Source organism: Rhinoraja longicauda, chromosome 25, assembly GCF_053455715.1.
Source record: "Rhinoraja longicauda isolate Sanriku21f chromosome 25, sRhiLon1.1, whole genome shotgun sequence".
NCBI lineage: Eukaryota > Metazoa > Chordata > Chondrichthyes > Rajiformes > Arhynchobatidae > Rhinoraja > Rhinoraja longicauda.
Genome location: NC_135977.1, coordinates 14,622,629 through 14,650,018, shown reverse-complemented (window position 1 = coordinate 14,650,018; position 27,390 = coordinate 14,622,629). Strand labels below are relative to the sequence as shown.

The following is a 27,390-nucleotide window of genomic DNA, read 5'->3' as shown; positions in this document are numbered from 1 at the left end:
TCATTGAAATTGGTGTTATATTTTTTAAGTTATTCACATTTTAAAGTTTAAATCTATCTCCCAGGGAGGGAGGGGGGAGGGAGGAGGGAGGGAGGGGTGGATGGAGGGAGGGAAGGAGGGAGGATAAGGGGGGTTGAGGGGGATGGAGTGGGGGGAGGGGAAGGGAGGAGGGGGAGGGAGGGGAGGGGAGGGGAGAGGGGAAGGGGGAAGGAGAGGGAGGAGGAGAGGATGCTGCACCAATGCAGGTCTAGTATAAGACTATAAATCCATATATTTTAAGGATTAGTGAGCTAGTGGCCAACAATAGAGCAAATTGTTTGAACTCTGCAGCTCTGTTTGTTAAACAATAGGCTGACCGAGATACTTCTCATTAATGGCAGTTCTGGCAATATCTGGGCTCAGAAACCTACACAAGTCACTGCCCGAAGTGAAGGAAGTTAGAAGAAAAATCTCTGCTTTCTTCGTGTATAAGAAACAATTTAGTGGGTTATAACAGCATACTCTTTGCAACCATTTCACTGCGATAGCGTACTGTTGCCAACTCTATGCATATTTTCTCCAGATCCCATTTCACCAATCCTGTTTGCCCATTGCACTTATGTGTTGCAGCTCAATGTTAATTTCCATTTACCCTACAGCTGCGATTTAAATGATTTAAATAGCAATTTATTTTCTATCTCCAGAATCCCCTCCAGCCATAAAACACATCAAAATTCCGCAGGTTATTTAATTCCATTTAGTGCCAAACCATGGCGCCGCTCGCATGTGGAATCAGTTGACTATTTCTGTACAACTTGCTAATCGGGGTTATGCTTAGATATGGCAATACTCAACTGAACTGTTTGTAAGAAAAGATTTTCACGGTGCGTTTACACTTTGCACATGTAACAATAGAAGCACCATTGAACCTCTGAAACCACATTACAAAAGGACCTGAGGGACTTCACCCCTAAGGTAATGCAGGGCCGTCTTAACGCATGGGCCTGATGGGCACTTGCCCGGGGCCCCACGAGCATAGAGGCCCCATGCTGATCTGTGTATGTTAAGTGACTTGCAATAAATAAATACTACTTTAAAAATGTAGGTTCAATAAGTGCTTTTTTCGCAACATTTTCGGTCCCTAAGTGTTTTTTTCGCAACATTTTCCATCCCTAAGTGCTTCTCACAGCGATCTGTTTCGCAACAATTAGCTCCCTAAATGCTTTGCTTTTCCATCCCTAAGTGCTTCTCACAGCGATCTGTAAGTGCTTTTCGCAACAATGTAGCACCCTAAGTCCATCGCTAAGTTCTTTTCGGTAAGTGCTTTTCGCCGGCACGACAGGGGGGGCTGGTAGGGAAAGGGGGTTGGGGGAGAGTAACGGTGGGGGCGACGGGGAGGGTGTGAGGAGAGAGTGGGGGTGGGAGGAGGCAGAGTGGGACTGGGGAGGGGGACAGCAAGGGTGGGGGTTGGTGGTGGGGGGGAAGAGAGAGTGGGGGAAATGGGGGTGCTGGGGAAAGGGGGGTGGCGGAGAGTAACAGTTGGTCTGGGGGAGAGAGAATGGGGGGGTCTGAGAATGGGCACTGGGGAGGGGGACATCAGGGGTCGTGAAATTGTGTTTAGGATTTTTCTGCTTTGCCCGAGGCCCATAATGCTGTAAAGACGGCCCTGAGGTAATGCATGCATGGAACAAACTGTCAGAAGAAGTGGTAGAGCCAGGTACAATTATGACCTTTAAAACACATTTGGCCAGGTACATTGTTGGGTAAGGTTTTGAGCGACAAGGGCCTTTATGAGGTTATTCTTCTGAGTTTCCTTTGGTTCCCGAGTTTCTGAAGTAACCTTCCCAAATCTTCTATGTTTTCATCTAATGCAATCCTTTACAAAGGCACCGTAACTTTAGCTGAGGATATTTTATTCCGAGAAACACATGGGTGAGTTTTCCATATTATAGACACTATACAAATCCAATCTGAGGTCGGGTTTACCTTGAGTGAGATACGCTGTGCTGGAATGTGTCTCTGATGGAGCAGCAGTTTGGGGTTGGGCATCCCGCACAGTTGGCAGTGGTGTGACATCGGCACCACGTGGGTCTCCCTGGACCGTGTGGCTTAACCTCATTTTAGGTTGCAAATCAGCTGGCTGGACGCTCTCAGGCAGTGCTGCAGTGGGGGTCGTCAAAATGGAAGCAGATGGGGAGATGGTGCTAGATGTGGCAGGGAAAAAGGTTTCCTTACAGTCCTTGGAGTATTTTGGCGTAGTTGGCGTCTCTCCTGTCTGTAAGAGAGGGGAATGAAAATTAACTAGACGTTTTGTTGCAATATTCAAATTATACCCACACCAAGTTTTTGGGGGGGAAGAAGGTGTCATATTTATCAGATCAGGCAACTGTGGAGAGAGAAACAGTTAACATTTCAAGACCTTTTAAAATCAAAACTGAGGTTCATTAAAAACAAATTTTGAATGTCACCCAAAGAGGAAGGGTGGAGAGAATAAAGGGACTATCTGAGATAGGGTAAAAGACCAGCAGAATGAATGATATAAGCATTGGATCCGAGGCATGCTGGTAAGCTGGTTCCATAACTGGGATAGTGACAGGAAGCAGAGGAGTGATGGATGGGTTATTTTTTAACTGAAACAGTAAGAAGCGAGATACTGCAAAGAATGATGCTGGGCTGTTTAGTATTCATAACCTATATTAATAATGGATGAGAACATAGTTGGTCTGATTAGAAGTCTGCAAACACTACGAAAATTGGTTGAGTTGTAGATCATGAAGTTATCTAAGGGGACATAATTAGCTGGAAAGTTGGGCAGAACGGTGACAGATAGGATTTAATTCAGACAAGTGTGAGGTAATGCATTTTGTAAAATCAATTTGTGGCAGTGGATATAAATGATAAGGACCAAAGAGTGTTGATGTACAGAGATACCTTGGGGGCAAGTAAATAGTTTGCTGAAAATGACAATGGGCAGATGGATAGTGTAGTGAATAAGGAATTTGATCTGTTGCCTTCATAGCCATGGAATTGAATATAAATATTGGGACATCATGTTGCAGTTGTGCAAAGCATTGATTATGCTGCATTTGGTGTATTGTGTACAGTTCCAGTCACCACGAGACAGGAAGGGTGTGGTAACAAGGGAGAGAATGCAGACGAGATTCACCAGGATGTTGCTTGTACTGGAATGGATTGTTGGGTTTAATCTCCCTGGAATGTAGGAGGCGGAGAGGTAACCTTGCAGAGATTTATAAAATTATGAGGGGCATGGGAGTCTAAAACTAGATGGCATTTTTTTAAGGTGAGAGGGGTGAAATTTTAAAAAGACCTAAGATGTAAGTTTTTTTCCCCACAGAGGGTGGTAAATATCTGAAATCAGCTCCTCGAGGAGGTAATTGAAGCTGGTACAATTACAACGTTTAAATGCTTTTGGACAGGTGTTTGGATAAGACATTTGTGGCCTTTGCAGGAAATTGGATTAGTATAGAGAGGCAGCACTATCGGCATGGATGAAAAAACCTACTGCTGTGGTTGGAAGATTTATGATTCTCAGACACAAAATGGTGGCTGTGCTGGCTGTTTAAAGAGATGAAAGATGTCATATAAATGCAGACTCCTCCTTGCATCCTTCTGCTATCATGTTTCTGGAGCATCTTGCTATGGCGTTTATCATACTATTTGCCGCGGGCCTTCTCACATCCCCAGTCGTGGCTTCAGCCAACACAGATTGAATGCACAACCAAGTGCTTTCCGACTTTTCAATGCTGCGGTCACATACACAGCACAATGAGAATCCCGGAGAGTGTAGATGCACAGGGTAGATGGGGATGCAAGTCACAGTAAATATAATACATTGAGTCATAGAAACATAAAGTGTGGAATTAGGCCTTTTTGATCCACCTTGTCCATGCTGCCCATGATGATAATCTACGATGATCCCATTTGCCTGCATTAGGCCTGTACCCCTTTAGGCCTGTCCTACACAAGTACTATCAAATCGCCTTTTAAGCATTGTAATTATATCTGGCAATTTGTTCCAGATATTCTTCTCACAATGTGGAAAGTTTATTTTTCAAATCTCTTTTCTATATCTCCCCTCCTGCTTTAAACCTATGGCCTCTAGGAGGATCCCAGCTCATTCCCAGGTTCTGGCAGGGTTCCGCTCCTGTGTTCAGATCTTGAACAGTTCACAAATCTGAAATGCAGCCAGGTTCCCGAATAACACAGTCAATAAATCCATACTGCTGGTCTCCTAAATGCCCGTAGTACATATATTGGGCCTTTACAATGAGTGGCATAGGGGAACAGATGGAGCTTCATCCTTAATAGGTAATAGGCCAGATCAATGATGTGGCTAAACGGACGCACAAGATGGCCTCAATTAACCATGGTATAAAATGCAAAAGCAATGAGGTTATTCCTAGAACTTATTAGATAGTGTATGATTCTGGTCACTTAGTGACAGGGAAAATGTGATTACACTGTGCAGAGGAAACCTACAAAGGCATTGACAGAAAAAAAACATTACCATGAGAAAAGATTGGATACGGTAGGCCAAGGGAGATTGAAGAAAAACTAATTGAATATAAAATCACAAAGAATCTAAATAGAGTAAATAGTAAGAACCTTATCTCTTTCCCACCCACCACCTCCAACCAAAACCCAGGGGCATTGGTTAATTGATTAACAAATTAGAGAAGGCACATGGAGAATCGTTTTCATCCAAATATTGGTAGGGGGTCTGGAACCCACTACTTACAAGGGTGCTGGACGCAGATCCTCTCTTGTTTGGATATGTGGTAACAAGAATTGTGCGCTGCTACGCTACCAACACAGTGGTAAAAGATAGATTTGGCCTTTGCAGCCACATAGACAATGAGCCAAATGGCCTTGTTCTGTGTTGTTACGTTTTTGTTTAACACTAATAGTGTTAGTGGCCTAGACATACCTTGTAGATTTCATGTACCTGCCAACTTCATGGACCTGCAGTGTACTATGTTTACATATTCTGTTGAGCTGCAGCAAGTAAGAATTTCATTTTTCTACCTGGGACATATGCCAATAAAACACTCTTGACTAATATACCAGTAATCACTTGCTGCTGTTTCTCTTAGCTTGTGACTGACCAAGGGTAATCTTGTGGAGAGGACAAAAAGGATTGAAGAGGGAGAGGAGGTGGAGGTGCCTGAACTCACGAACATTCGTTACTACATTTACCAACACGTTACCTGGTCAATGAACAAATGCACATAATACGTCATCAGGATACAGCAACAAACTGGGTCCTGAAAGATCGTTGCGGTACATACCCTACATTTTGCCTCATACTATCGCCATGCCATCCAAAACAAACAGCTTGCTCATCAGCATCCACATCCCACATCTCATCCAGTAAAGCTCAGGGCCATGACAGCGGTGTTCCAGAGCTGGCTTTCTGCAGGCTGCCTGTCGAATCCTGTTCACCTTGCCTGATGTATAGCCCACCTCTTTCCTTCAGCATGACTTTCTAGTCTTCCTATGAGACAGGATCTGAAGGCTACCTGTAAACCTGTTATGCCTAGAGTACACCTCCAGTGAAGGATGACAAGGGCACCGTGGCAACCATTCAATAGAAGCAGCTCAGAGGCACTGTAGCCCCCCCAGCATGATTAAAGCCTCTCAACAATCTACAGAGCAAATCTCAGAAAACTGACATGGCAGGACATTTGTATTTTATTCATGTTTATAGAAAGAATTGGTGAATCAGAAAATGCTGCTCACTCTGTGAATGGTTAAATTGCCATAAATCAGCCTGCTGTTAATAACAAAATAGGGATTCCTCTTTACACAAAATCCTTGCCACATGGAATGACCTGGAAGGTGTAACAATATCTGTTCACTTTCACAGAGACCCCAGCTGAGGAGTAAATTACCCTCCGAAAATACCTGATGCTGAATGGTCATACACTGGTGATCGCAACGACAGCACGAGGTAACGATAATTCAGATGCAGCAAATAGAACATTCTAGGGCAATGAAGGCAGCGAGTGCCTGATAATTATGTGTTTTTCAGAGTCTGTTTTTCTCATGCAGATTCTGTACACCGAACCCCACATGGTAAAAACGAGTGCTTGCTTGCAGTAAAGCTTGCTTGCGGAAATTAGAATCTGACACACAGGCACTAAAAGCTAAAATGTTGAAATATTTTAACAGCATGCTGCTCAGCATCACGCCAAGCTCTGAAAATATACAGTGCTGTGCCTGGAACGTGCTTCAGCTCTGCCAAGGGGCAAGGTCTGAATCAGCAACGCAAGGCTACAAATGAACACGGCAATTCCACGCTCACTTTTTAACATAAACAATGCACGCTACCTCATGTGCAGGATGGCTGGTGGAGCTACATGAATCCCAGGACGATGTTCTGTATGCCGTGTAGCAAGAGTGGTCCATGCTCTTATATGCCAGTACGGAAAAAGTACGCAAAATAAACACAGTGCCTGGGGCAATGGTGGAAGCAGACATGATAGCAACTTTTTAAGAAGCACTTAGACAGGCACATGTAATGGAGGGTTATTAATCTTATGCAGGCAGATGGGATTAGTTTAATATGGTATCATGGTCAGCACATGGGCCGAAGGCTGTGTTCCCATCTTCCACTATTTGATGTTTTATGTTCTTTAGCTCAGTGTTGGGGAGCTTTGCACCAAATCCTGCCCTTTGCATGAGACATTAAATCTAGTTCTATTTCCCTTCTCTGGTGTTGCAGTCACAGAGCATGGAACCACTTTGTCATTCTTGCGTTGTTTACAATGCCCTCAGTTCCCAGCCACTTCAAGAGCCACAAGTCTCACTCCCATCAGATTTTCCCTTCTGCATCCTTTCGGCAATATCCCCTCCCACCCACTCCTCCCCAGCCCCCATTCCATTACCCGAGCAGATCAGCAGCAATGATGTCTACTCCTGTACCTGATAGAATCACTACAAACATTTCAATGCTAATTTTCTTTATGATGGATAGTAAGCTTCTCCTTCACGATCTCTATCAAAATTCAAATGGAATGACTGATTAGCTAGCTTTAAATATTGTATTCCTTCAAATCAAATGTTCACTTTCCACATAGAGCTGTGCATTCAATCATACAAATGCGTCATTGTTAGTTTACGAGTCTGCTGCATACATTTATTCTGGGCTTGTTTTAATTTAATGAGGAGGGTGGGCCTTTGGGAAACAGGTTGATGCATGAAGGAAATAAACATAAATAGGTCAGAGAAAGAACAGAGGGGGAATGGAAAGTATGTCTGAATGCCGTGCACCAATGAGAAAGACCATATTTAGTTTAGAGATACTCTAAACTAAACTAGTTTAGTTTATACATAACGTTCAGTACAAATACACCAGGGCCCGACATAATCGGATACCTCCATGCTTGTTCTTAAATCATCTAAATTAAGACCAACATATTGTTTGAATCTGAAATTGCTTGCGTGACCCACGTGTTAATTTACAGTGATTTGTTTACTACAACAACCAGGTTGATCTGAACATTAATATCTTATGGCCTCTCACAATTTATGACAGGATATGGTCTTTCTATTTTGCCTAAATAAATGACCTCTCATTTATTCATATTATATTATTTTTCCATTGAATCTCCCCTTTACTTAACCTGTCCATATCCCCTTTAGCCTTTCTTCTTGCTCTCACAACCCACAGTGATACCCAATTTTGAAAATCCATGCTCTTTTGTTACTGACCGTACTTCCACAATAAATCTGTGACCCTTCTTGCAGGTTTAACCTGTGCCTTCTGATTAGACATTTCAGCTACAATAAATCCTTGCTCTCTGGTTCATTCCACGAAAGGATCTTTTTGATCCCTCTACCACATTCAGTTGGAGCCCTCTGGTTAGAACCTTTTCCTTCATTAAATCTTTGCCTGCTGGATATCGACCTGCCTGCCACATTTAGATCTATGCATGATGGTTATCAATACTTATATGTCTGATTTCCTGATTATTCTGGTAACAGAGGCTTATTGTTGATTCAATTACAACCCTATCCTGCTTTTGAATATTCTGCACCGTGTTTACATGTCACTTTACACAAGCACTCAGCTCCCTTCTTACATCTCTTAAAGGTGCAACGGTCAGCCTCTTCTCAATCTTCCCAAGCGTCATTCTGCAATTAATTAATTGTTTGTTTCACTTGTCCGTGTTCTCTCAAAGTCTATATTTTCCAATGTTAGCTACACTTACAAGTCTGTCTTATTCACAATGTTTTTAGTATCTCCAACTTTTACTTATGAATCTATATATTAAAACTCTCGTTTGTTTGTTTGTTTGTTCCTGAACTACAGCCAAAACAGGATACGATAACGTGACAATTTTAGGCCCACCTTACTCACCATCATCCCTTTGGTGCTAATGGAAGTTTCATTGAAATTGGTGTTATATTTTTTAAGTTATTCACATTTTAAAGTTTAAATCTATCTCCTAGGGAGAGAGGGGGGAGGGAGGGAAGGGATGGAAGGAGGGGGGGGGGAGGAGGGAGGATATGGGGGGTTGAGGGGGATGGAGTGGGGGGGAGGGGAATGGGAAGGGGTGGAGGGAGGGGGAGGGAGGGGAGGGGAGGGGGAGGGGGAGAGGGAAGCGGGAGGAGAGGGGGGAGAGAGGAGGGAGGGAGGAGAGGGTGCTGCACCAATGCAAGAGAGGTGTGGGCCCAACGGGTCCACTTGCTCTAGTAGACACTAAAGACAGCTGTGGTTCATGTACCAATTTGTGGGGAACTCTGCTGTAAACTTCCTGATCATTTGAAAAAATGTAGTCCACCAATTAGCTTTTTAATCCCAAAGCCAATTTTTGATCCATGCTACCAGTCCTGCCACTTTATTGGGGCAGTATATTTAGAAACTTATGTAGACTTCTGGTGGCTGTTATGAAGGTTTATAATGGAGATAGAAGGTTTATAATAGTAGAATGACGATGGAAAAAGACAACAAAAAGCATGCATCTGGGAAATAAAGTGAAGATGGGCCATAGGATATTTTTCATCAGAAATGTATCTGCAATCCCCAAAAATAGCATGGGGTAAGATATTAATAGGTAAAATAGACCACGCTATAACTTTCCTGTTAATTTAGGGTAGGGATAGGTGCAGAATGGAAATTAAGGGAAAAAGTCTTAAATTATTATCTGTAAAAATGTTGATGTTTTTAAGGCCAAGTCATTATAATTTCCCTATATTTTAAACTGCCTGCAAGGATCTTATTTTCTTGAGAAAAGTTTATGAATTTGAAGCTTCTGTCCTTGTTCATCTGGTACACACCCACGCATGTGGTAATAAACATTATAACTCATCCAAGAATGATTTTTGGCTCTTGTACAGCTTACACTTTGTTCCCTGCACACTGCCTGCCCAGACTCATCATTGGGAATCATTAATGACACGAGGTAGTGATTTCGGCTGGTTCTTCCCTGGGGCTATTCAACTGATTATTTCACCAGCACAACATTGCAGGTTCAGCTTAATCAGCTCCATCACCACTTTAAATTCACATTTTGGATCGCCGGTACCAGAGCAACCAGCAGAGCAATAGCCACAAAACAAGCCACCGGCTTCCTTCATCATGTTTTTTTGAACAGGCTGACACCTGTGAGAATACAATCCTCGAACAATTGACCATACTACTCTCAGTGAGATGAGGCAGTTCTGGATAAATCAAGCAGAACTGTAGTACCAAGATTGCAAGCATTCAATATTTGCAGATAAATCTATTCAAGATTTCATCCTTTAGCGCTCAGAGTGTTAGACCAGTCCAAGCACCTGCTCTTCAACCAATAATAAACAATACAAATTATCATTAGAAATTTAAATCGGAGTATATAATTGTTCTGATAATTAGATATAAGGCCAATAATAGTAATAACAGGAAATGGATCAAAGCTACCGTGACCTGCTGCCCTCTGCTTCGAGCAACAAATTAAATGAATGACTGAGGATTGAGTGGTGCTACCTTGAAATAAGAGATGACTCCATCCATACCAGCCGTGTTACTACGAATTAGATCATGACTCCTGTCAAACTACACTTACGTAGTGATTGCTTATCTAGTTGCTTCTGCCTGAAACAATACCGCTGCAGTGACACATGACCTATCACATGTAGTACACAAACACATTTTCTACCATCCTGGGATGCTGCTATCAGAGTTACTCAGTGCAAAAGGTCAGGTATTCCAGGATTCATGAGTAATCTCAGTAAATCAGCTTCACTCTGCAGATCACAGGAAGGAATGCAACAGTAAAATGTCAGGGTGTGGTTAAACTACCAGGTTACTATCCAGATTGGAGACAGAAATCCATGATCCCATATTGACAGCCGGGAAATAGGAATTCATATAATTAGATTACAAAGTTATTACTTATTAATAATGACAACAATAAATAGACTGGACGGTTTTATTTAAAGCAAAGAAAAGCTGCCATCTTAACCCAGTTTGGCAAGAATGTGGCTTCAAACCCGCCATAGTAGTTAACTTCTAACTGACTTCTGACCTAGTCTGGGTCAATTAGGGCTGGGAATCCTCTTCTTATGAACAAATAAATTAAAAAAATCTAGGAATTTGATTATTTGGGGCAGCACAGTAGCTCGGCGGTAGAGTTGCTGCCTTACAGCACCAAAGGCCCGGGTTCGATCCCGACTATGAATCCTGTCTGTATGGAGTTTGTATGTTCTCCCTGTAACAGCGTGGGGTTTTTCCGGGTGCTCTGGTTTCCTCCCACATTCCATCGGTTCGTCGGTTAGTTGGCTTCTGTAAATTGACCCTAGTGCGTAGGATAGGACTAATGCATGGGTGATTGCTGGTCGGCGTGGACTCGGTGGGCCCGTTTCCATGCTGTATCTCAAAACTAAATGAAACAAAACATTTACATATAGGAAGGAACTGCAGATGCTAGTTTATACCATAGATACATAGTGCTGGAGTAACTCAGCGGGTCAGGCAGCATCGACACTGCCTGAATTCTGCTGATGCCGACTGACCCGCTGAGTTAAACTAAGAATTTGTGGAGGCATATGAAATATATATTATCTTGTGAAATGGCCCAAGCTACTAGCAACCATTCCTCTACACAATGCACTGCCAACTACATTGACAAAGAAATAATGACGATGCCAGTTAGAGACAGAAACAGCGGCAAGTGAGAACAAGGTATATGAAGAATAAAATATACCTGGAGTGAGAAGAATCAAACTTAAGATGGCACTCTTTTTACTCCCTGCATTCCTTCAAGAATATGCAGCAGCATTTCCACAAACCAAGTAGGGTGGCTCATAATTAAACATATCTTAACAAATGTCACCTAAATGGATGCTATGTCCTTCTCACCAGCTGAGTTTAAAATATCCAGGAATAAGATCATTTTAAGGAGATTGAGGCGAGGAAATTTCCGAACAACTTGTAAGGTGACTTCGCGTTTGTTCGTTCTCCCCATGACCGCATGGGTTTTCCCCGGATGCTCCGGTTTCCTCCCACACTCCAAAGAAGTACAGGCTTGTAACCTAGGTGACAACCTAGTGAATCGCCAACAAAGGCCAATATGAGTGTTAAATAGCACCTAGTGGACAGAGGTTAGCCATCCCACGATAAAGGGATCAGATGAAAGCTGTGCAATCCTGCCATGTGTAGTCATGAACAGAGGTGGAAAACTAAATTAAATGGAAGGAGGCTCGACGAACATAAAAAACAAGCTGAAAATTTGGCAAGGGATCATATAGGAAAGTCGTGCTGAGTCATAGATTGATCCAGTGTGGAAACAGGCCTTTCGGCTCAACTTGCCTACACTGGCCAACAATGTCCAGCTACACTAGTCCCACTTACCTGTGCTTGTACACAACATCTACAGCTCTGTTCTCATCGAACATTTTGGTCACCTCCTCAAAAAAATCAATCAGATTTGTGACACACGACCTCCCACGTACAAAACCATGCTGACTATCCCTAATCAGCCCTTGCCCATCCAAATGCCTGTATAACCTATCCTTCAGGTAAAAGATGTGCCATGATCTTAATGAGTGTTCTTTCGAAGCTGCAATAGCAACTTACCAGCCTCTTCAGGATAGCCTTTATTCTCCCAAATTGGGTAGGGGCTAGAAAAGGTGTCTTCACCAAGCAACTTCAAGCCTTCACTATCGAAGAATGTGTGCAGAATGTGTACCGAAGATTCAGGCTCCTTAGACACTGGAAGACCTGGATATCATCCTCAATTTCAAGGAACCAGCGGCAATGGTATTGGACTAATCTGGCCAACTATCCCCAGAGCCCAAGCTGAGAGGAGAAATCTGCAATACGAGAAGCGGAAATTATTGACCTGGAGTCTGTCATTTGGTGCCAACATATGCTGACAACTAACATTAGACTGAAGGAGAATTTAAAATAAGAAAACAAATGCAGAAACTGTACAGGAAAGGAGAAACAAAGCAGAATTGCATATAAGAATTTCATTGTTCTATCTGGGACATATGACAATAAAATGCGGTTGATGGGGCTGTTCTGAAAGCTGGCAATATCTAATGTTGTTCCTTTATTTAAGAAAGGCAGCAAGAATCATCAGGTAAGTAAAGGCTGGTGAGCCTTACGTCAGTGGTAAGGAAATTATTGGAGAAAAATTCTAAATTATAGGATTTATGTACATTTAAAAAGTCAAGAGTCGGTTATTCAGCATCTCTGTGTGTGGGAAATCCTGTCTGATTTGAGTTTTTTAAGGAGGTAATTGAAAAGAACGATGAGGATAATGCAGAAGCCGTTGTCCATATAGACCTTTAAGGTATTTGACTGAATGATTGGTTTGTCCAGAAGGTTAAGACACGTGGGATTCAAGGCAGACAAAATGCTGGAGTAACTCCGTTGTCAGGCAGCATCCCTGGAGAACATGAAGAATGGTTTCGACCCAAAACATCACCTATCCATATTCTCCAAGGATGCTGCCTGACCACTGTTACTCCAGCATTTTGTGTCTCTCTCTTAGGTTTCTTGTTATTATATCGGGATTCAAGGTCAACTGGGTCCAAAATTAGTTTGATGATAGGATTTTTGTATTTTAAAATATAATTAAATAGTTAAGGCTTATGATATCGATCCAATGCGGGCAAACGTGATTAATATAGCTGGGCAAAATGGTGAGCATTGACGTGGTGGAATGTAGGCCCATTTCCTGTGCTGTACAACTCTACAGTTCTATGGCTCGATAGCTCACATGGCCTCCCTTCATGTTAAGAGGAACTTAAATATGAAACAAGATTTTTATTTATGGAAGACCTTTTACAAATTCAGCAAATCCCAAAAGAGCTTTATAAGCCATCAAGCACTTTGACCTCGAATTATGGTTGTAACATTGCAACCATTTTTTTTATAAAGGAAGGTTTTACAAACCTGTGCTTATGGTATATTTGGAATTTCAGAAAGCCAACCAAGGGCCCCCACAGATGTTTAGTGAACAAGGTACATGGAATTTAGGATAAAGTATCGGTGTGAATCAAGTCGACTTCATCATTCAATCATGGCTGATCAATCTTTCCCTCATAACCCCATTCTCCTGCCTTCTCCCCACAACCCCTGACACCCGTACTAATCAAGGCGGGAAAGAAGTGTGAGCTGGAAGATCAACCATGACCTTGATAAAAGACAGAAGGGCTTCAGGAGCTATTTTTAAAATTCAATACAAATAAGATTTACCTGTTATGGTGGGAATGTGCAGCGGAAATGTGCAAAAATACATGAAATGCTAGTTTATTGTTTGCCATTTTCCTCATGAGTAAATTAGGAATTTGTTTCATTTAAATAACTCTGACCAATGACACTGCTAGAAAATGGTACCAAATATTAAAATATCACATAACCAGTAAAGACCAACAGGACTGTTCAAAAGAAAAAGGCCTTAGTTTGCAACAACAGAACACGAAATTGATACAGCAAGTGTAGGTTACAAAACATCATGCCTTTTACAATGGCACTTGTACTATTCACTCCCTGAGCCTTTAAGCCTCCATATACTTTCAGATCTGTCTTAAAAATGTTCGTCTGAGAAAGGTGTGGTGTGGAATTACAAGGTGTATGTGGCTTGGAATGCAGACGCAAGTGCCAAATTCCTATTTTATGCCACAATGTTTTTTTAATAGATCTCATTTTACAGCTCATGGAATCAAATAACATTTATAATGACAGGTTTAAACCTCTGTTTCAGGGGAAATGACTGGAGAATGAAAATGTGTATTTGTCAGGCGCTATCTATCACCTACTGTTAGGTCCATGCTCTTGATCACAGATTTCTGGATTCAACGGACACTAAGCATCTGCCAGAAATCTTAGGAAAAATGACACCTGTAAAATATTCAACGGCTTCCCAATGAATATGTGGGTAAATTCATTACACTTTCTGGTAGAAAGGCATGCACCCCAACAAAGTACTAGGTTTAGTCTCTGAGATAGTGGTTACTGATCCATGTTGTTTCAGTGGTGAGAATGCAACATTTGTCCTCAGTGCCTCTGCTAAGCAGCTTATGAGGCTGAATCTTACTGCCAGCAAAGATTTATGAAAAGCAGGAAGAAACTTTATTGTAGAACATAACCCGGAGGCTACAGTTGCTAATTTCATGTGAGTGTTGGAGAGGGAATAACCTGCCTGCCCTATATGTTTACTTTTATTGGAGAGTAGTGATGGAGCACTGGATAATGGCAAAATGCCATGGTGTGATTATCAGCTTATTTTAAACAATAGCATATTATTTAATAAATCACAATTACATTCCACAGGTCCCTGGATCATTAGTCCAGGCTTCTGGATTGCAGGATCATTAATTTCTCACTATACCACTATTGTACCACAACCGCTTGCTTCAAAATACTCCATATTGTTTAATTGAAGCCCAAATACATTTATTGTCACAGTCACATAGCACCATTCTTATGGACCCCTCAGGGTTTCCTGCCCTTAAACAACAAATTGTACATATTTAGCACCGTGAATATAAACATCTCCTTGTACATTAATTGAAAAAAATTCTTGTACTTAAATAGTTTTTAATGTTTGCAAAATATCCCAAGGACATACAAAGAATGGTGATGTGATGTGATGATCAAAAGTGCGGACAAGTGGGATTTACATTGCAAGCAGGGGGAAAAGAGTCTTAACAAAGTTTGGTGTAAATCCATGAGGAAGGAGGTATTTAAACATGAGAGAATTGATGCTTAATGGCCAGGCAAATCTTTCAGCTGGTGATTAGGATCACCAACTCCAAGCACCTGCAAGCTCCCGACTCAGTCTCATATTGTGTAGGAGGAAAGGACTGCAGAAGCTGGTTTAAATCAAAGGTAGACACAAAATACTGGAGTACCTCAGCGGGACAGGCAGCATCTCTGGAGAGAAGGAATGGGTGACGTTTCGGGTCGAGACCCTTCTTCATATTGTCATGCCTTAGAAATAAATCATCTTTTCTTCAACATAAATTAGCAAATTCTGGCACTCCATACTACACAACGTTGTGGGAAGAACTGTGTCAGTTCAAGAAGGCAACACACCATCGCATTTAAAGGTGATTATGGATGGATGGCGATACCTTGAACTTGTTGTTAGATTTATGAGAGACTGCGTTATATTAATGGCCCATTACTCTGGTCTACCCTCCAAAGCAAAATTTATTTTCTAGTCCTATTACTACACAGAGATGTGGAGTCATACAGCATGGAAACATGCCCTGCGGCCCAACTTTCCCACACTGACCAACATGCCCCAGCTACACTAGTCTCACCTGCCCGTGTTCGGCACACCCTCCAAACCTTTCCTTCCATGTACCTGTCTAAATGTTTCTTAAACATTGGATAGTCCCTGCTTCAACTACCTCCTCTGGCAGCTCGTTCCATAATCCCACCACCCTTTGTGTGAAAAAGTTACCCCTCAGATTTCTATTAAATCTTTTCCCCTTCACCTTAAACCTATGTTCTCTGGTCCTTGATTCACCTACTCTGGGCAAGAGACTGTGCATCTACCCAGTCTATTCCTCTCATGACTTTATACACCTCTATAAGATCACCCCTCATCCTCCTGCGCTCCAAGGAGTAGAATCCCAGCCTACTCAACCACTCCCTATAGCTCAGACCCTCGAGTCCTGGCAAAATCCTTGTAAATTGTCTCTGTCCCCTTTCCAGCAAGACAACATTTTTCCTATAACATGGTGCCCAGAACTGAACACGTTACTTTAAATGCCACCTCACCAACGTCTTATCCAACTGCAACATGACCTCCCAACTTCTATACTCAATACTCTGACTGATGAAGGCCAATGTGAAAAAGCCTTTGACCACCCGATCTACCTGCGACTTCACATTCAAGGAACCATGCACCTGCACTCCTAGATCCCTCTGCTCTACAATATTCCCCATAGCCCTACCATTCACTGTGTAGGTTCTGCCCATATTAGACACAATTCTAAAGTAATTGACCAAAAGACAGAAAATAATCCTGTGTGTGATCAGAAAGGGCAAGGACTTCAAGTCCTATACGAGTTGTTGCTGTTTCTACACAATCACACATGCAAATCAGAAAGAAATGCAATTTAAAACCATGAAGATTTCTTACAGACTATTGAAAGTAATTTCTGCATTGAAAGTGTTTAATAAAAAGCGAAATCAGAATATATAGAAAAGTTAAAGGAAATTGAGGACTTGATTAACTGTTTCAATGAAAACAGAAAAAAAACAGCAGGCTCTGTTAATTCAGATTAATTCACCCTTATTGAATTCACAGATCTCTACCCAACAACGAGGTACAGAATATACATTTAAGGAATTTATGTGGGGAAATATTTTTTAAATAAATAAACACGGAATGGAAAAGAAATCAACAAATTTTGACTGACTTTGCTATTTTCAACTGGCATTTTTTGACACACTTGCAAGATACTGTGGTGGTATTTTTAAGCATCGTGGATTTATTTTGCTGTCTAGCAGTTTTATTTCCCTCAAGAGCTTTGCATATTATCATATATTATTTACCTTCAAGATGTCTGAAAAAGGGCAAAACAGGGCCAGCAAGTTTTTATGCAGGTTGTAAACACCCATTGTTATTTGTTGTGAATTGCATCATTGAACTAGCCTACCTATATTTTTATATGTTTGAAAGTGTTTGTCTCCATTCAAACTTAAGGCTGAAAGGTGAAAAGTATTTGCAGTCACTTGTGTCTCCAAATGCATCTATTAGCCATTTGAGATAGACAATAGACAATAGGTGCAGGAGTAGGCCATTCGGCCCTTCGAGCCAGCACCACCATTCAATGTGATCATGGCTGATCACTCTCAATCAGTATCCCGTTCCTGCCTTCTCCCCATACCCCCTGACTCTGCTATCCTTAAGAGCTCTATCTAGCTCTCTTGAATGCATTCAGAGAACTGGCCTCCACTGCCTTCTGAGGCAGTGAATTCCACAGATTTACAACTCTCTGACTGAAAAAGTTTCCCCCAACATTGGGAACATGTTTCCTGCCTCTAACGGGTCCAACCCCTTAACAGTCTTACATGTTTCGATAAGATCCCCTCTCACCCGTCTAAATTCCAGTGTATACAAGCCTAGCCGCTCCAGTCTTTCAACATATGACAGTCCTGCCATTCCGGGAATTAACCTAGTAAACCTAAGCTGCATGCCCTCAATAGCAAGAATATCCTTCCTCAAATTTGGAGAACAAAACGGCACACAGTACTCCAGGTGCGGTCTCACTAGGGCCCAATACAACTGCAGAAGGACCTCTTTGCTCCTATACTCAACTCCTCTTGTTATGAAGGCCAACATTCCATTGGCTTTCTTCACTACCTGCTGTACCTGCATGCTTCCTTTCAGTGACTGATGCACTTGGACACCCAGATCTCGTTGTAAGTTCCCTTTTCCTAACTTGACACCATTCAGATAATAATCTGCCTTCCTATTCTTACCACCAAAGTGGATAACCTCACACTTATCCACATTAAACTGCATCTGCCATGCATCCGCCCACTCACACAACCTGTCCAAGTCACCCTGCAACCTCATAGCATCTTCCTCACAGTTCACACTACCACCCAGCGTTGTATCATCTGCAAATTTGCTAATGGTACTTTTAATCCCTTCATTCTTCAGATTTGCTCTGAAAACTGACAAGGAATCGCTTAAATGTTCTCCCCCTCCACCCCCCCCCCCTCCCAGTAGCAGCTGCAGAATGCTCATTATCCTTGAAATGTGTAGGATTTCCATAGGAATGTATTTGATTTCTAATGTGATTCAATGGGAAATTGATTTTTTGCATGACAAAATCTCATTATATGGACAATTTCTAGGAATGCCATCCCTGTTATTGCAACTTTCTTTTGGTTTGATGCATTATGATTTGAAACTAAACCAATATCTTTATTTTTCCAACACCTCTTTATCTTCAGAAAAGCTTACACTTTATTTTTCTTCACCAGCATCGCAAACTTACCTACATTGCAATTGCTGCCATGTTTCATGGGCTCGATAACTGCTTTTCATTTACTTACGATGGCATCACACTATCAGATCTTTTCAGATGTCGCGATGCCTAATGCAACTGCTGCATAGCTTTAAACGCAGAGCATATGCGGCACATTGCTTCTTGTGGTTTACAGGAGCAAAATTCACACCTCAATCAACAATAATAAATATAGAGCACATTTGGATTATATCAAATCCTACATACCATTATTTGTCACACAACCAATAGTGATTCAGTAACAGAAACAAACACATTAAGATACTTGTTCTGTACATGCCTGCTTCTTCAAACTAATGCACAAATAAAAAGCAATTAAGCCAATGAGACATTAACATATCTGCCCACCGATGTCTGGAGTACTGCAGCGACGCACAGATGAAGAACTGACAGTGTTTATGGGGGCAGAGAAGCAGTGGGTGTCTTGATCGGTAAATAGGAGTGATGTTGCTCAGACAACAAGGCTGCAAGGTAGCAACAAGACAGATTTCACATGCAATTTTTATTTTGTTATATAATGCTTGTTATGATGGCCAAAAAAGGCATGTGCCTTGTGCAGCATTTTGAGAAGTGTTCACTCAGTGATTTTTGCAGTCAGTGGATGTAGAGGGTGGGACGAGACCTGTCAGCTAAGACCAGCCTCAGCAAGCAGTGCTCCCAAATTAATGATATTTCAGATTAGCTACACCAAAATGAAAAACCTTGTAATCCATTTCCTCCTTGAACAAACTGCAAGGCGGATCGGCATAGTTTGGAACAAAAGAGAAAAGCAAAAGTAAACCAAGGGCATCACAAGTGGCGCAGATAGAAGTACTGTAGGAAAATAACTGCAGATGCTGGTACAAATCGAAGGTATCACAAAATGCTGGAGTAACTCAGCAGGTCAGCCAGCATCTTGGAGAGAAGGAATGGGTGACATTTCAGGTCGAGACCCTTCTTCAGACTGATGTCAGGGGGGGCGGGACAAAGAAAGGATATAGGTGGAGACAGGAAGACAGTGGGAGAACTGGGAAGGGGGAGGGGAAGAGAGGGACAGAGGAACTATCTAAAGTTAGAGAAGTCAATGTTCATACCGCTGGGCTGTAAGCTGCCCAAGCGAAATATGAGGTGCTGTTCCTCCAATTTCCAGTGGGCCTCACTATGACACTGGAGGAGGCCCATGACAGAAAAGTCAGACTGGGAGTGGGAGGGGGAGTTGAAGTGCTCAGCCACTGGGAGATCAGGTTGATTAAGGCGGACTGAGCAAAGGCATTGAGCGAAACGATGGCCGAGCCTGTGCTTGGTCTCGCCGATGTAGAGAAGTTGACATTGTTCCAGCAATGCGGGTTTACACCTAAACTCTGATGCTGTGTGAAGTCTGCACATTCTTCCATATGGAATAAATTATGGATGGCAGCACTGCTTTATGAGCTGGCATTGACTTAATAGACAATAGACAATAGGTGCAGGAGTAGGCCATTCAGCCCTTCGAGCCAGCACCGCCATTCAATGCGATCATGGCTGATCACTCTCAATCAGTACCCCGTTCCTGCCTTCTCCCCATACCCCCTCACTCCGCTATCCTTAAGAGCTCTATCCAGCTCTCTCTTGAAAGCATCCAACGAACTGGCCTCCACTGCCTTCTGAGGCAGAGAATTCCACACCTTCACCACTCTCTGACTGAAAAAGTTCTTCCTCATCTCCGTTCTAAATGGCCTACCCCTTATTCTTAAACTGTGGCCCCTTGTTCTGGACTCCCCCAACATTGGGAACATGTTTCCTGCCTCTAATGGCCGCAGCACTTTCCATCGCCCGGTGGGGGCTCAGGACCTTCATCGGCCTGCTCGCCTCGGCCCTGGGACTTTCCATCGCCCGGTGGGGGCTTCAAAAAGTTGGGAGCCTCGATCACCTCGTGGCACCACGGGAGAAGAATGAGGAGGAGATAAGACTTTTCTTTGCCTTCCATCACAGTGAGGGTGTGCCTAGAGCAATCACTGTGATGGCTGATTGTGTAAAAATTGTATCTGTGTGTCCTGTGCTTTTTGTTGTCTACTGCCGGACCCTGACGTGAGAGGACGCTGGCGTTGTTTATTCGCCGCTTTTCCGTTAGGATAGTTTGTTTGTTTGTTTTTATGTTGATTGTTTTTGTAAAGCGCTTTGAGCACCTGATAAGGCGCTATATAAAATAAATGCTTATTATTATTATTATTATAATGTGTCCAATCCCCTAATTATCATATGTTTCAATAAGATCCCCCCTCATCCTTCTAAATTCCAGTGTATAAAAGCCTAATTGCTCCAGCCTTTCAACATACGACAGTCCCGCCATACCGGGAATTAACCGAGTGAACCTACGCTATATGCCCTCAATAGCAAGAATATCCTTCCTCAAATTTGGAGACCAAAACTGCACACAGTACTCCAGGTGCGGTCTCACCAGGGCCCGGTACAACTGTAGAAGGACCTCTTTGCTCCTATACTCAACTCCTCTTGTTATGAAGGCCAACATTCCATTGGCTTTCTTCACTGCCTGCTGTACCTGCATGCTTCCTTTCAGTGACTGATGCACTAGGACACCCAGATCTCGTTGAACATCCCCTCTTCCTAACTTGACACCATTCAGATAATATCTGCCTTTCTATTCTTACTTCCAAAGTGAATAACCTCACACTTATCTACATTAAACTGCATCTGCCATGTATCCGCCCACTCACACAACCTGTCCAAGTCACCCTGCAGCCTTATTGCATCTTCCTCACAATTCACACTACCCCCCAGCTTAGTATCATCTGCAAATTTGCTAATGGTACTTTTAATCCCTTCATCTAAGCCATTAATTTATATCGTAAATAGCTGGAGAGAGAGAGAGAGAGAGAGAGAGAGAGAGAGAGAGAGAGGGGACAGTTGGTGGGAACATTGAAAGAATGGGTTACAGGAAAAAATTATGGCTGGCAGCACTGCTTTCTGAGCTGGCATTGACTTGATGGGCCATATGACCTCCTGAATGTAAAAATAAAAAAATGTATCTATAAATCTCAGTATTGTATTTGGGAGTGGCATACAATTAAGCTTTTCTGTTCAGATGAAATAAATGAACTAATGATGTACTTGAGAACAATGCCAATGGGCATGGAGGGAGTATCACTTCCACAGCAGGAAAGCCTGCTGCAAAAAGTGCTAAAAGGTTATGGTTCATTAGAGGGAGAAGAAAATCCTGACTTATTAAGTCAATAGAATTTACTTGGATAGCAGTACAAACAGATTACAAATTAAATTAATTTGAAATCCAAGGATATACCTGATAAAGCACTGAGCAAAAATTAAAATGAAGACAATTTTATAAGCCTCCATTTAAAAAGATAAAATGGAAACATAATATTTGAATAAGTAGTTGCTTAAAGGTTACTGGAGAATACATGCAATGCATTGAGTTAGATGCCTGTCTTTCATTAGAGACCTTGGTTAAAGCATACCTCAGAGTTGGAATGCCACCAATTTCTCTGGCAGTTACGTCTTAAACAGCTTCAACCCAGATTCAAAGACTTTGGTTGCACACTTCGAAAGTTCATATTCTGTGCAAGAGATCTTAAGAACAAGTCATAGACACAAAAAGCTGGAGTAACTCAGCGGGACAGGCGAGACCCTTCTTCAGACTAGTTAGGGATAAGGGAAACGAGAGATATAGACAGTGATGTGGAGAGATAAAGAACAATGAATGACAGATACGCAAAAAAGTGACGATGATAAAGGAAACAGGCCATTGTAAGCGGTTTGTAGGGTGAAAATGAGAAGCTAGTGCGAATTGGGTGGGGGGAGGGATAGATTGAGAATGAATGCCGGAGCTACCTGAAGTGAGAGAACAAGTGATGTGGGGAGACTAAAGGGAGCCCGCAACTCTCCTTTGTATCAAAGAAACAGTGAACCGGGGGTAGGGGAAGTTGAATAACAGAGATCGGTATCTAAATGCTGTTAGAAAATTAATGCATGAGCATAAACAGTGGCACCTACTCCAGGCACAAGGCCTGTTTACCAACTTCTCTGCATGCACCCTGTGCCCTCCAACACTTCCAGTCACCCTGCTGCACTCACCAACCAACTTTACATATACAGCATGAACCTCAGACATCATATGGAGTCCATAGTCAGAAATTCTTCTATACTAGGATCTGTGCTTAGCAATTCCTTCACACATTCTTTTTCCCCATTTTCCAGTTGCATAAAGAAACAGTTGTGTGTCAGACCTCGAGATATGTTAAAATCTGCATGAAAGCCTAAATATTCAACAGTCTGACGCAGTACTTGGATCGTATGCATAAACATCACTTCATATTTGATGAACCCAGTTTCAAAGATAAAAGATTCCACACAAATACCCAATGGTATAAATATCGGAAGATTCGTGTTCATCATCGTGTTCACCGCGGCACGGTAGCGCAGCGGTAGAGTTGCTGCTTTACAGCGAATGCAGCGCCGGAGACTCAGGTTCGATCCTGACTATGGGTGCTGCACTGTAAGGAGTTTGTACGTTCTCCCCGTGACCTGCGTGGGTTTTCTCCGAGATCTTCGGTTTCCTCCCACACTCCAAAGACGTACAGGTATGTAGGTTAATTGGCTGGGTAAATGTAAAAATTGTCCCTAGTGGGTGTAGGATAGTGTTAATGTACGGGGATCGCTGGGGGGCACGGACTTGGAGGGCCGAAAAGGCCTGTTTCCGGCTGTATATATATGATATGATATTCCATCATTTATACGAATATCAACATAAAGACATAATTTGCAAATTAAATATGAAATTCACAGCAATGATTTTCCTATTGAAATCCCATTCCTTTGTTTCTTAGAGACAATCTTCAGAGTTTACTAAGCTTGACTTGTGGAGATGATGAACACGAATCTTCGCAGCTGTGGTTGTCCATTGCTAACATTGGCTAATTGCATTGTATTGGGATTTCCAAAACTATGATTTTTGTGATGATCAATAATGTTTGTGCAGAAAACAATTCATTATCATTAGTCTTCATTTAAAATTTACAGCGATAAGATTATAATTGCGTTTTATTCTTCTATTCATTTTTAAAGATCAGGCAATCGCCGGCAAGGCCAGCATTTTTTGCCCGTATTCTTCAGTGGTGGTGATCTGACTGCTTTGCCTCTGATGAGGTGCACCCATTGTGCAGTTGGGTTGAGAGTTTCCAAACTTAGACCCAAGGATAATGAAAGAATGGGAATTATTTCCCAAGCCAGGATGTTATGCAAGTTGAGAGGAATCTACTGCCAGTGGTGTTCCTATTCACCTGCTATCCTTGTTCTCCTTGGTGGTAAGGATTGCCTGTTTGGGATGTGCTGCGGGAGAAGCCTAGGCAAATGACTACAGTGCAATTTGTAGATGGTACACAGTTCATCACAATCACAGAGTCATGGAGTTATAGAATACAAAACAAATCCTTTGGCCTACCTTGTCAATGTCGACCAACTAGGCATTCTGGGCTAATCTCATTTGGCCCACATTCCTCTATAGTCTCTACTGTCCAATGGCGGTGAATGGAATTAATATTTATGGTTCAGAGAGGGTGTTGATCAAGCAACTGCTTCTCAGGTGGTGTTGGATCTGCACACTCGGTCAAATGCTGCCTTGAAAACAAAGGAACACACTCTTGTTCCCTGGAATTCAGCTCTTTGGTTCATCATAGGACCAAGGCTGTGATGGATCAGAATGTGAACTTGAACTTGGTGAAACCAAAACTAGGTGTCCACCAGCCGATTATTCTTTGACCATTATTGATGGAGCAAAATGACCAACTCTGATCAAAACTGAGCAGATGTTGATCAGAGTTCATCTGAAATGTTCCTTTCCTTTGCGGCTAATGGTGTTACAAGAAGGAAGTTTAAATCCTTGACAAATCAGGTCTATGAAAAAGGGAAGCACCATTTAATTCTATTACACTATTTTTCAGGGTTGATCTTTACATTAACATGCATGTTTGAATTTAATTTAGAAACAGATTTTTCACAGATCTTTGCGGAAGAAAACTTGAACTAACACGATCAAGTTTTTAATGTTTCAATCACTCACTGACACTGAGGCTCCCATACTGAATGAACAGGCACACAGTGAAGATGGAACTTGTGAATAGCAAGTTATAAATAAGCCTTCCTCTGCTGCCAACATGCAAGTAGTATGTTGTAGTGTTGTTGACTCACTTCAAGTAACTCAAATTTAACTGGTTGGGATTAATCAGATGTCAGCAGTCAGAAAGGAGCAAGGTAGATACACAGGGAGAGTAGAAGATTCTGCAATGGTCTGAGGAATGTAATGAGATGGACTGGGCTGCCAGGAAAGCAAGGCCTTTTTGACATGCGCACTTGGGAGAGCTGAAATGCTGTTCCTTTTCTTCGCTGCTTATAGCGATACAAGAAGCCAGTTCAAATCCCCAACAAATTAGGCGTAAAAAAAGAAACATCATATAATTCAATCAAACAATTTTTCAGGTTTGACCTTTACATTAATATGCATGTTAAATTTGACATTAGAAACACTGGGTTCAATTCAGAGATTACTAGCATTTCTAGGCATATTTCTTTCAAATCTTTGTGCATGGAAACTTGAATCACAAGATTTGTGACATTTCCCACAAAAGATGGATTAAAAACAGCAGACACCACACCAAGGATGTCAGCAATTCATTGGAAAACTCTATAGGGGTTATGGACCTGCAACGATGAAGAGTGGAGAAAGCGTACAAGACTTCCACTATAATACTGTGCCTTGCTTTTGGGGCACCAAACCCAGAAATACTGCACAGCTAAAAGCTGAAATGGCCTGAGCTTCAGTGCAAAAGGAAAGCATGCTCAAATATTATGCCTGGAGATTATAACGGACTCTAAGGTCGCTAAAGTAAGGATGTTGTCTGGCTAAAAATTACTTTACATTCCAGCACAGGAAAGAAGGAAATGAACATAACGTTGGAAACATTTAGCAGATCAGGTAGCATCTGCGGAGAGAGAAATGCCCAGTTAATGTTATGCAGATGACATTGTGCCAGAGGTGGTCAGTTCTGAAAAGAAAAGACCAAAGGCCAGTGACTTTTGCCAAATTCAACATTGAATCCCAAGGGCTTCCACTTGCCCAGACAGAAGATGAAGCACTGCTTCTTGACCTTAAATTGTGGATCATTGTAACAATGCAGAAGGCCAAAGACAGAAAGATCAGACTGCGAGTGAGAATGATAACTAAAAGTGGGTGGCAGGTGGAGGCTCAGGTTCATTACAGTCAGCTGCCCTGCAAAGTGTCATCTGATCTGTACTTTGTTGCTCCACTTTGGGGAGACTGCATCATGAACACCTAATGAAATGCACTGCATTCGGCAAATGCAAATGAATTGATGCTTTATCTGGAAAGACATGTTTGGTTGCATTCCCCACTATTTCATGGTAAATGAAAGGAATAATGCTTGGAGATGGAAGATTACATCAGTGAGTTGTGAACAAAATGGTATTTCTGGAAGGTTGTAAGGGAAATGATCTGATGGTGGAATTTTGTTGGAGGTGGTGAAAATTAAGGCAAAAAATCTGCTTGAATATAGAGGTTGGTGAGGCAGAAGGGGAGGACAATGGGAGGCCTATCCTCATTCTCGCTGGGAGGACAAGCGGCAAGAGGAGAAGTGCTGGAGGTAGAAGGTTGAGAGTCCGATTAACTAAAGCAAAGGAAAAGCCATAATTATGGGGAAAGGAAGATGTCCCAAAAGCATTGGTGTGGAATGTATCCTTGGAAGCAGAGGGGTGGGTGGTTGGGGTAGCTGTGGGAATCTGTGGACTTCAACATAAACAGAAAATGTTGGAAATATTCAAGTCAGGCAGGCATTGTTACAGCGAGTGCTGGAAGATTTTGTTCATACCCAGGCACAGTGAACCTATTTTGGCCCCCTCCCATTCCCACACTGACCTTCCTGTCCTGGGCCTCCTCCATTGTCAGCGCAAATTGGGGGACCAGGACCTCATATTTCGCTTGGGCAGCTTACACCCCAGTGGTATGAACATTGACTTCTCTAAATTCAAGTTGCCCTTGCTCTCCCTCTCCCTCCATCCCTTCCCCTTCCCAGTTCTCCGACCAGTCTTACAGTCTCCGACTACATTTTATCTCTGTTGGCTTTGTTACCTTCTCCCAACTAACAATGATCTATTCTACATTTTCATTGATCTCCATTCCCTTTGTCATGTTTTCATACCTTACACCCTTATCTATACACTTCCTTATCTATGTACTACCCACTCCCCTGGCAACGGTCTGAAGAGTCTCGACCCAAAATGTCACCCATTCCTTCTCTCCAGAGATGCTGCCTGTCCTGCTGAGTTACTCCAGCATTTTGTGTCAATCTTCGATTTAAACCAGCATCTGCAGTTCCTTTCTACACAAATCTATTTTGTTTCTGCCTTTGTCTGAAAAGAATAACATCTGTGCATCTAACAACAGTTTTGACTCTCCTTTGCGGTATAGCATCTGGGGCTGTCAGTGTGTGGAGGCAGTTTGTGGCCTGATGCAAGCATTACTGGTTGAACCTAATTGCTAAGTGAAGTGCAGAAGGGAAATCTCCCTTTTCTGAACTTCCCCTCTCATGTCAGTGGCACACAAAAAAAACTGCACATCTGAAAAAGAAGCTTTGATATTTACTTCACTGGAACATTGGCTTGTGACTTAAGCCTCATACTGGTGTCATGCAAGTTTTAGAGCTCCAACACATATTAGGAAGTTTAGTGGATGCTATTTGAGAGTTCACAACTCATTGTGAAGGAGCATGTCAGGGTAGTTTATAAGCACAGACTGTGAAAACCACAGATCTTTTTCTTTTTGAGGTGTCAAGGCTGTAATGAAGCTATCTCAACAGCTCTAGTGAAGAAGTGTCAATTTGGTCAGCCCAATACATT

The 27,390-nt window shown here is 42.2% G+C and overlaps 1 protein-coding gene across 4 annotated transcripts in view; it reads right to left on the bottom strand.

Moving 5' to 3' along the window:
- cabin1 (calcineurin binding protein 1) overlaps nucleotides 1-27,390 on the bottom strand; it is a 220,037-nt gene that overhangs the window by 14,577 nt on the left and 178,070 nt on the right. For all 4 annotated transcript variants that reach the window (XM_078421329.1, XM_078421331.1, XM_078421330.1 and 1 more), the window contains one exon: nucleotides 1,966-2,254. In XM_078421329.1, the coding sequence (XP_078277455.1) occupies nucleotides 1,966-2,254 (289 nt within the window). The remainder of the gene's footprint in view (nucleotides 1-1,965; nucleotides 2,255-27,390) is intronic.